Source organism: Danio rerio, chromosome 5, assembly GCF_052040795.2.
Source record: "Danio rerio strain M-AB ecotype USA chromosome 5, GRCz13ab, whole genome shotgun sequence".
NCBI lineage: Eukaryota > Metazoa > Chordata > Actinopteri > Cypriniformes > Danionidae > Danio > Danio rerio.
In genome coordinates, this window is record NC_141025.1 from 5,792,501 (window position 1) to 5,804,485 (window position 11,985).

The 11,985-nt window shown below is 32.6% G+C and overlaps 2 protein-coding genes across 6 annotated transcripts in view; both read right to left on the reverse strand.

The window, feature by feature from the left end:
- Nucleotides 1–2,513, reverse strand: part of lmx1ba (LIM homeobox transcription factor 1, beta a) — a 118,205-nt gene extending 115,692 nt beyond the window's left edge. For 3 of the 5 annotated variants that reach the window (XR_015490256.1, XR_015490254.1, XR_015490255.1), the window contains exon 1: nt 2,131–2,513. Coding sequence is in view for 2 of the 5 variants with exons in the window: in NM_001025168.2 (NP_001020339.1) it covers nt 2,131–2,197 (67 nt within the window). In the remaining 3 variants the exon portion in view is untranslated. The remainder of the gene's footprint in view (nt 1–2,130) is intronic. The other 2 variants (NM_001025168.2, NM_001362592.1) reach the window with 1 other exon arrangement.
- The window catches only part of mvb12ba (multivesicular body subunit 12Ba), a 323,521-nt gene that overhangs the window by 224,974 nt on the left and 86,562 nt on the right, over nt 1–11,985 (reverse strand). The gene's annotated exons all lie outside the window — the stretch shown is intronic.

Below are 11,985 nucleotides of genomic sequence, written 5' to 3' on the forward strand. Positions count from 1 at the left end.
AAACAATGCATTTACTATAATATTTGCTCATGTTATTAAATACAGTCGATTATTGTTTGTTCATGTTAAATCACGGCGCATTAACTATGTTAACAGGCATGAATTTAGATTGTATTATTGCATCAGCAAATGTTGAACTGATTAATAAATTCTGTACATGTATTGTTCATAATTAGCTCGCTAGCAAATGCATAAACTAATTCAACATTATTGTAAAGTGTGACCGACTTCATTATGGTTGCATGTATAACCCCATCACACACACGCAGTAGAGTTTAAAAAACATCATGCCAGTGTTGTTGTCATAATTAAATGTTGGGTCAAATATGCACTCAAAAATGATTTGTGTTGCCTTTCAAACTACTTATTTAAAATGAGTGGAAACAGCACACTTCTTTAGATTTTTTTGAGGGATATTGTAATTATTTTATGTTTAAAGTTTTTCACAAATTGATTTGTATTAACGTGAATGAACTGTGTGGAACCCTGCATTTGTTTACAGTAAAACACAAGGTTGGGTTATTTTTTATTAAATGTAGGCTAAATTGCACTTTTTAACCCGGAAGGGCTACAAACACAAGGTTTGGTTGATTGTTTTTCATTAAATGTAGGCTAAATTACCTTTTTAACCCAACTGTTGGGCTGCAAACACAGGGCTGGGTTAATTGTTTTTGTTTATTAAATGTAGGCTAAATTACACTTTCAACCCAACGGATGGGCTACAAACACAAGGTTTGATTACTTGTTTTTCATTAAATGTAGGCTAAAATACACTTTTTTAACCCAACGATTGACCTACAAACACAAAGTTGGGTTAATTGTTCTTTATTAAAACGTAGGCAACACTTTTTTTAACCCTACGATTGTGCTACAACACAAGGTTGAGTTAATTGTTCTTTATTAAGATGTAGGCTAAACTACACTTTTTAAACTCAACGATTGACCTAACACAGGATTGGGCTAATTGTTCTTTATTAAATTAGGCTAAATTACACTTTTTTTTAAGCCAACGATTGTGCTACAAACACAAGGTTGGATTAATTGTTTTTTGTTTATTACTTGTAGGCTAAATTACGGTTGCTCTACAAACACAAGGCTGGGTTAATAGTTTTGTTTTATTTATTTATATAAAGTAGCCTAAATTACACGTTTTAACCCAACTGTTAGACTTGTCCATTTTTTTTAATTTGGGTTACAAAAACACAGCATTTTTAGTGAATAAATAAGTAATAAAAACAAATGCATCGACACAACTTACATTTGAAACTCAGAATAAAATCTAGCCTTTCTTGAAGTAAACCTAAAAGCAAAACTAAAAAAATCGTTACGCGGAGTTATTATCAAACCATTTAATTTGATTTACGCATGTTTTTATATTTATGCTTTTAATTATATTATAACAGATTAATATTACAAGTTGTTTAAATTGTTGGACTGAAATGTCACATCTATCTTCAATTAAATATGTTAAACTGAATAACAGGTTACATGTCAACAAACACTTCGTGTGTTTATTCAGAGGAAACGTTGCACACCGTGTTTGCATTGTGTTTGTATTGTGTTAATATTTCGGCACCGGTTGCTATTATTTAATATAGCCTGCCCTGTACATTTTATCGTTTTTAATTCATAAAAACAAAAAGATAAAATAAATAATAAAAAAAGAAAATATATGAAAATTTATTAATGCAAAAGACAACTTAGTTTTCATATATATATATATATATATATATATATATATATATATATATATATATATATATATATATATATATATATATATATATATATATTACTAATGAAGAACGTGTAATATTAAATTATACTGTTTTTATTACGCAACGCAATTCTGTAACAAAAATGTGTGAAGTCTAATGCCATCATTTAAATCGTGTGTTTTTAATTGTAAATTGTAAATTTACAAGCGCTGTAAAAAAAAAAAACATGAAAACATGCACATTTAACTATGATCTGAGCCGTGAAAATATTATCCTAATGCTGGGTTGTTGGGTTAATTTTCTGTTTGATTGTTGCAATTACATAACACAAATAAATAACACTTTTTAACACCGCATTTTCAGTGTGTGTATACTGAAGTGTCAGTCCTCTGAGAGTGTGTGTGAAACTCACCCAGCATCACTCCTAGAGTCTCCGCTCCTGTCCTGAACTGATCCTCAATTTTGATTCCGTCCAGCATGTCTACTTGAAGAGTTGCCGGACACTGACTCTCTCCAGACGCGTAAAACCGATCCCAAAAAGACACACGAGACAGAAACTAAAAGTAAACTATGTCATCTGTCGCTTATTGGTTTAATAGACAAGACAAAACAGCGCGTTTAAAGATCTGCGTGTACTGCGCCTGATCACACCGACTCTGAGGATCTTCCAGCCGGATCTGTCGAGAGGGTCGGTGTTGGAGTTTTGGTGGAGAAGTTGTAGTAATCCAGCGGTGTGTGTATGTGTGTGTGTGTATGAGCTCCTCTTGAGGATCCTGGAGCTGCTGAACTCCCTCTGATCGCGTCATTCTGCTGAGCTGCATGTGATGCCATTGGTGCTGGATCGCGCAGAACCGCCTACAACACACACACTCATAGAAAGACACCCCAACACACAAACAGACATACACAGACAGAAAGACAAACACACACACAAACAGATATAGACAAAGCACACACACACACACACACACACAGAAATACAGACACACACACAAAGTCAGGCAGACACACAAAGACACAAGCACAAAAATACAAACACGCACAACTCTCTCTCTCTCTCTCTCTCTCTCTCCCACACACACACACACACACACACACACACACACACACACACACACACACACACACACACACACACAAAGAATGAATGCAGACAGACACACGTAAAAACAGAGACACAAGAAAACACACACACACACACACACGCACGCACGCACGCACACACACACACACACACACACACACACAGAGAGAGTGAAATACAGACACGCACAAATACATAGAGAGACAAACACGCAGACATACACACACAAAAAAGACACACACACACTTAAATATTTCCATGAAGGACATTTAACATTCATTTTCATTGCTGAAGATATTTAGAGACAATCTAAAATGATTTTCTTCACATTATAAGACGGAACTAAAAATGCAAAATAATAAATAAACAAATAAATGAATAATTAAATGCATCGTATTCATATCATATCTTAAATAATCTGCATAATCTAACTAAATTATAGTTTTATTCACGTCAAAACTATGTAAACGCTAAAATGCTGGGTATAACCCAGAGTAAAATGAACAAGCTCAACAGAAAAAAGTCATTTAAATTTAATGTAAAATTAACCCAACGTTGGGTTTGACCATATTGACCCGGCGTCAGGTTATAAACTGTCCTGAACTGACCCTCAATTTTGATTCCGTCCAGCATGTCGATCTGATTCTGAAGTGTTGCCGGACACTCTGTCCTAAACCAGAGTAAATTATCAAGCTCAACAGTTGAATAAAAACAAAAAAGCCCGACGTCAGGTTATTAACTCAGCATTAATATGCCCGATACATAAAGTTGAGGCAGCTGAAGCAGAGGTCAGATCAGGTGAATAATACTCCTTCAGGCAATAACGACACTAACTAACTAACTAACTAACTAACTAACTAACTAACTAACTAACTTATCATACCTCCATCCATCTGCTTGGGTTTTATTTGCGAAATAAATAGTTTGATTTAACAAAACGGCAATAAATATAATCGATGGCTACTATTTTTATTATTAGCTTTTCCCCCATGTCATTAAATATATAAACGCGTTTTAGCTTAAAGTTTAACTTGACATTTTAAATAGGCCAATAAACCTCTAATATAACACACATCAGGCATGAGCAACTTCAAATAATCTTTATTTATTAAAAGAACTGACGGATCTGCAACAGACAAGTTGACAATAGATTTTCATTTATTCATTGATTTTCTTTTCGGCTATGTCCCTTTATTAATCTGGGGTCACCACAGCGGAATGAACCGCCCACTTATCCAGCATATGTTTTATGCAGCGGATGCCCTTCCACCTGCAACCCATCACTGAGAAACATCCACACACTCATTCACACACACTACGGACAATTTAGCTTATCCAATTCACATGTTCCGCTTGTCTTTGGACTGTGGGGGAAACCGGACCTCGCGTACGCGGGAAGAACATAAACTCCACACAGAAACGCCAACTGCACCAGCCCAGGCTCGAAACAAGCGACCTTCTTGCTGTGAGGCCAACTTTGTTCAACAATTTTACACTGTAAAAAGCAATTACTTAATAAGGTGAGTAAACCCATTGCCCTAAAAGTGTTAAGTAAAATCAACTTGTCATTTTTAAGTTACAACAGAAGTACTTACATTTTTATGTTAACTTAACTTTTTTTTTTAGAATTATGCACATGGCTCATTAATAATTTGAAGGCAATGAGTTTACACAATTTTTCAACTAAATCACTATTTACAGACAACACTGAAATAAATGCCGGGTTTAACACAATTCCTTAATGCTGTCTCAACACAAATCAATTAAGTTAACTCAATTGTTTTTAGAAATTTAAGTAGATTGAACATAAAACAATTAAGTTGTCCCAAAAACACCCAAGAATGGTGTTAATTCAGCTCATTTTAAATAAGTAGTTTGAACAAGCAACAAAGATTTTGTTGTATACAAAATATCGACATAAACATAATAATAATATTAATATATAATACATATTAATACAATATATTGTATTAATGAAAATTGGTATCGGGTTTTAAAATTACAATATTATTTTTTCCTCTTAAGCGGATTGTATTTAATTGGTTTGCAACAATTTTTCGACTTATGTGAAATAGTAAATTCGAGTCTGTTTTTAATAGCAACGATTCGTTTTATTTCTCGCGCATGCAGCTGCTCTGAAAACTGCGCTTCTTTTATCTCCACGAAGTGACATTATCTCCATGATTAATAAAGACCCAGATAAAAGCTGATTTAATCTCTCCCCGCATAATATCCATGTAAAATTCATAAGGAGAATCTTTTGTGTTTCAGATGTGCGCAAATTCATTTCAGAGACAGACATCTCAGGGCAATAAACCTTTGAGGGGGTAAAAAAAAAAGAAAGGCGGGAAAAGGGGGAGTTTGTATCTTTATTACTTTCCTCATTAGTATTCGTCTCTGCTTTAATTATGACAGGCTGATTTACGTGCTTCCTGCACAAGAAATATGCCTTTCTCCTCAACATGATCGGGTTTTTCAAGACGACGATTTTCATTCAGTCCTGCTTCACACACACACACACACAGCTAAATATATGATTTATTTGTGTGCATTTATTGGGTTTATATGAAAGCTGTAATAAAAAGAGTAATAAATATAGCTACTATTAGACTTTTAAGTTCGCTAAAATGTACTTCCAATTCATATATCAGTTTTGTTAAAAGGCTGATAAACAAGCTATTGTTTAAAGCCAATGATTGTTTTTAATTGTCATAATTGTTCACAAAGGATGAACCAACTTGCTTATTGTGGGCCTATGAGAAAGGTAGTTATTGTTCAGTCTGTCTATCCATCTATTCATCTCATTTTTGTATAATTATGTGCAAATAATCAATTCTAGACAACATTCAAAGGGATAGTTTGCCCAAAAAGTAGCCACATGCGTTTAATTTATTTACACTTTTTATTTATGTAGCTTAATTTTGTACAAAAATTTGTACAAAGTTATGACAGTCTTGCTTTATTTATTACTGAGGTCTTACAACTTTAATATTAATATATTTGAACGAAGATGTAAACGAAAATAAGCTTATAAAAAGGGCTGGTTCTACCCACTATGAGATTGCACATGTTCGAATGATGGATAAATTTGTCAGCATGATTAACCAATAGTCATCCCCTTTTCGATATAGTGCCAGCGTGTGTAAGCTCTTTTAACTCAAGTTTAAATCAGCCCCGGTCATGCAGGGAACAACACAGGAAGGCATTTTTACCAACAGTGATAAGATTGTATAACCAATTGTAGCCTAATAGCATTAGGACTAGTGTCTCGTTGTTTGAAACTAGGGTTTGCAGTGTGAAAGCAATTTTATTAATATTTTGTTTTTTTTTATGTAATTTATTTTATCTATATTTTAGCATGGAGGGCTCTGTTGTGACGTGAATTTCCCTTTAGGGAACAAACAAACAAACAAAAATAATGTGAACAAAATTATAGGATGACGCATTAAAGCGTGAAGAACACTAGAAATAATAACTATTTTCGTGCAACTGATAGTACACTTGTAATACGCGTAATTAATAAGTCACAATTAATCAAAACATTTATGCAAATATGAATGTTAATATTTTAAAGAGAAGCGCAGGGCGAACTGGGTTGTTGCTATCAGATACGGTTGCGGCCGAAAGTTAACGAGAATTATTAATATTGTTTATTAACTTTTCCATTAATTATTGTTTAATTAACATCTACCCCTTCCCAACCATCACAGTAACATAAAACAGTAGTTGTACCGAGTATTATTTGCTAAATTACCCAATAAATTGTATTTTTTAAAGTTTACCACAACCCTAAACCCAACCGTCACAGTAATGTAAAATATATTAAATTAGTGTCACACAAATGATATTAATGTGCGGATGCGCAGCTGTATCCCTTCTAGACTCTTGTTGGCGACTGCTGCAATGGTTACCGCACGCGAGCTGTCTTCGAGAACGCATTCTTTTTTGGAACACATGGCGTCTTAACTTTTCGAATCGAATTCATATTCGAAAACAAATAGGCTCTCATTGCTATTTGGTCTGACATTGATAGAACTTGTTTTGGGTATATTTTAAACTATTTCCCTGATCATGCCATTTCTAATCCGTTATTCTCACACAATCATAAAACAACAAACCTTAATATATCAAATTTAATCTTTACCCATTAATTACACTGAAAGATCACACTCGCCCATATAGAAATAAAAATGCTTTTATAAACAATAAACTGCAAAACACCAAACATACCAACAAAACAAAATTAAAATAAATTATTTCGTAGTCATGAATTTGCATAGCTATAATTGCTGGATTCCATAAACTACCGCGTATTTTTGCACTGAACTCTGCAGATTTGGGTTTAATTTGGGTTCTTGCGCCCTCTCGCGTTAATCTTCCGCTATTGGACTTTAATATCACTGTCATTAAAACAGACTGCCTAGTACTGTCCGACTAAAAGTGTTATGACTGTCATTATAACGAATTCAGAATGTTTACTATTCAATAAATATGTAGGAAATGTTTACATTTTATTATATTTTAAATAACAAAAAAACATTATTTATAATAAATTATTTACTTATATTATATCACAAACATATTTATTACTAAAGTTTGCACAAATACATTTTATATTTGTGAAATTTCAAAAAAAAAAAAAAAAAAACACTAAAGCAAATATTCTTTCGAAATGAAATAGCAAAATGAATGAATAAAAAAAGCAATAAAAATAAATAAATAAATACAAACAAAAGGTCCAAATTACCAGAATAAATGATGTGCATTTTGAGAGTTTTACTTACAGCAGGCGTTTTTATGCACGCTAAAATGATCCAGTTACAAAACACCTTCTATTGCTTCTAATGGTGTAAATAAATCTTATATTTATTGACTGTAATGTCAATTCACTCTGCGTTTTAAGGTTTGACAGCAAAGAAATTGTATGAAAAAACAGCACTCAAGTCTAACTGGATATTTGCGCCCATTACATTTTGCAGCCAATGAAATGATAAAATAACTTAAAATAAAATAAAATATTGATAACTGTGACACTGATAAGAGTATGTTTTGTGAAAGAAGAGTCTTCATAAGCAGTTTATTAAACTTTAACTTTAATAACCTTTATTCTAAACCACGCTGCATTTTTTGCATGGCGAAGATACTATTTAGATATCTGAAGAAAATATGAATGCTTTCCTGTGGAAAAGTCACCAATAGTGACCAAGTGTCACTAGTTATTTGTGACACTAAATCTACCAGCATTCTTATAAACATACTATTAAAAATGGTTCTGTTTATATTCAGAAGTGGTTCTCCACCCACTTCATACAGTATATGGAACTCCAAACGATTCTATACAGAACAATTTTAATGTGTTTGTTAAAAAGAAATCCAAAATGTTCTTTAAATAACACTAATTTAAGAGTTCTTTATTTTTGTATTGTAAATAATATAAAATTAAATGTCTCTACTTTTAGAGAACAAAGAACTGTAATGAATAAAACACTAAAAATATCCATAACTTAGTTTTATGCATTTTGTGATTCATGTTTTTATTATTCCCCATTCATTTCTGATTTTGAATTGTACTATGGGAGCTGGATCTTTCTTCCAACAACTTTTAACCTTGAAAGGGTAAAAGTTGCTGGAAGAAAAATTAAGCTCTCATAATACAAAATGGAAAATAAGCAAATAAGGTGGTTTTAGGCACTCTGATCCTACTGTTTAAAATTCACTGTAAATGACAGCTTCATGGGGATTATTGCTTTTTCAAACCAATAAGTGTTATTCCAACATAAAATAAATGTCATTTATGTTAATCCATGTTTTATTTTGTGAAGTTTTTTGTTCAATACTGATAAAAGTAACAGTCTTGTACATATGGTTGTAGTGTAGTTTACAACAGCTTTGAAAGTGACTCAACCTTATATATGCATGTGTGTGTGTGTGTGTGTGTGTGTGTGTGTGTGTGTGTGTGTGTGTGTGTATATATATATATATATATATATATATATATATATATATATATATATATATATATATATATATATATATATATATATATATATATATCCTACATTATTGCAACATTGCAAATTTGCTAAATACTGGTTGCATTTGTGACAATTAAGGTGAAATCCAAACATGTACTTGTTGTTCACTGATTTTTGTTTGGACAACATGAATGGATTAAAGTTGTCTTACTTTTTACAAATTTAAGTAGACTGAACATAAAACAATTAGGTTGTCCTATAAAAACTCAAGAATTGTGTTGTTTTAGCTCATTTTTAACAAGTAGTTTACATTATTTTTTGAGTATGTCATTTGCATATACTGCCATATATCATACATTTCTAGTGGGTCTAACAATTGTCAACAATGGCCTTTGTCACAGCAAAACCTCCACAATTGAAAGACCTGAAGATGCAAACATATTTAGCAGAATTAAATCTTTATCAGACTTAAGTTAGAACTTTCACAAGTAACCCCAGCACATGTGTGAGCTCTTCTTGAAGCCATTATCAGCTTTACATCCCACATGTTTTCAGACTTTAATGTTTCTATCTGATCTGCCGTTACGAGAGGAAACCGGAGCACAGTGAATATTAAGTCGAGGATGTTTGGTATGAATGTTAATGCAGGAAAACCTCCCACAACGAGCTCCATTAAAATCCCCCCTGAAAGAGAAGCACATCTCTTCAAAGTCCCGATCAAATGACTTTCACAATATTAAAGCTAATTCATCTAATCTCCATTTATGTGGCACACGTTTTCCTCCAAATGGAAAATATTGCATGTAAACAAGCGGGGGGAAACAAACCACGCTCTTAAACTGTTTCTTGTGGTTGTGTTTAATTAGTTCCGCACGGCAACAGGATCTGTGGCTAATTCAGATTAAACCTTCTACAGCGACAACAAATTTGGGTTAGACTTATGTCAATAAGTGAAACTGAATGATAAATAAATAGTGAAAATATACATGTAGTTATAAATGCATAGAAATATAAATGGACTAGGAGATTATTCAAATCAATACACATCTTTTTTCCAGTTCATACATCTGCAAGCACCATATTAACTTTGTCCAGGGCTGGACTGGGGCAAAAAAAAAAAAAAAAAAAAAAAAAAAAAAATCGGCCCTGGCATTTTGGGCCAGAGCGGCCCACTAAATTCAATCAAAATGCTATCCATCTATGTACGTCCAATATTTATCAACTCATATTTTATAAAACACAAAAGCCACATATATATATATATATATATATATATATATATATATATATATATATATATATATATATATATATATATATATGAAATAAATAAATACAAACTTTAATCTCAATTTAATTTCTGTATACTGTCCATAAAGATATGTTGAGTTCTAAAAAATACACTATTCATTCATTTATTTTTCTTCGCATAAGTCCTTTATTTATCAGGGGTTGCCGCAGTGGAATGAACTGCCAACTATTCCAGCATGTTTTATGCAGCAGATGCCTTTCCAGCCACAACCCAATATTGGAAATCACCCATACACACTCATTCACACACACTCATACACTACAGCCAATTTAGCTTATTCAATACACTATTCACTCGGCCTATTTTAAACAATAAACATAACAAAACTGCCTGCTAATGCATGGGTAAATCTTTAAAGTGAACAGTGTTACATTTTAACCTCTTTCACCTCATCCTGCTTGCTGTTTCACTATCTAAACAATGAAAACATAATATAAGTAAAATTTGCTTCATTCTGATATGATTAACAGACACCAAACAGCCTCGTGTAGCTACATATTTATATGAGCGTCATCTTCACTCTGCATATTTATAACAAAACAGGCCTTAAATATAACTGCCTCCCTTCATTTTCATTGAAAAGAATGAACTTTACCCTGTCTCTTTTGCAGAATATCAGTTTTAATAACCAATAATAGCCATTATAACAGTATAACGTACAATAAATCTAAACGATAAAGGCAAGCAATCAGTCAATGTGCAGAATCAGTGTATGTTACATAAATTAATATATTAGCTTATCTTTGCACTCAGCCAAAACAGAGTTACCTGAGAACAAGAGATTCAAAAGACATAAGAATTGTTAGATAGAGACGACAAGATGAATTCAATATCACGTTTAACAACTATAGTGAGATGAGATCCAGCAGATGAACTGTCTGACATGCACTATACTCTCACCTGGGGTTTATGCTCACCCGCGCTGAACTACTGGCTGCAGCTCTTGGCAGTGTGCATGTGTGTGGTCACGTGATTTGCGCTTTTAGCCGTGTACTAGAATGAACGGAGAACTTTTCAGAATCGCTAAATGAAACGCTGGTGTATTTCCAGCGATTTCTCTGCGCCTCCCTTACGTTTCTTCTCTCTGACTCTCGAATATATTGACAAATACACACAGACGACACAGATATCCCCCAATGACTTTGGGTTCAGGGGTGGGGTTAGGTGCCACGCCTCCTTTTTAAAATCGTACAATTAGCCACTAAACTGGAAAAACATAAAATACTTACGTTTTCTCAAGATATAAGGCTGGGTTAATAGCATCTTTTTAGACAAAATTCACTAAAATGTAAACTCAAAAGTATAATTTTTTAAAAATATTTTTTAATATTTTCTTTTCTTCATGGCAATCATTAACTTAGTGTATCCTGGTCTAGTAAATATTAAACTAAAGTGATTTACTGAATTTAGTTTGAATTATTCATGAATATTTTTACTTGTGTGTGTGTGTGTGTGTGTGTGTATATATATATATATATATATATATATATATATATATATATATATATATATATATATATATATATATATATATATACTTTTATAATATTAAGTATGTAAGCATATTCTCTCTGCATCGCCACCATCAAAACTCTAAAAACTGCTGGGTTGTTGAACTCAAATTTTGATATAGACAAACGTAAAATACATTAAGCTAAAAATTTAAATAAGTTGGCTTTGCCCACATTAAGTAGAAATAACCAGAAGCTTTAAGCTCTAAAAATATCTAAAGACAGGTTTTGTTTGTTTTTTATATTCAATAATAGCTCAGAGGTTTACTAACCCTCAAACCATAGCGGGCTATGTTACCTCTATTTGTGTAACTTAAAGTGACGATTATCCACTTACACAATCTTAAACATATCTGGTATCATATATTCTGCTTTCTGGAATACC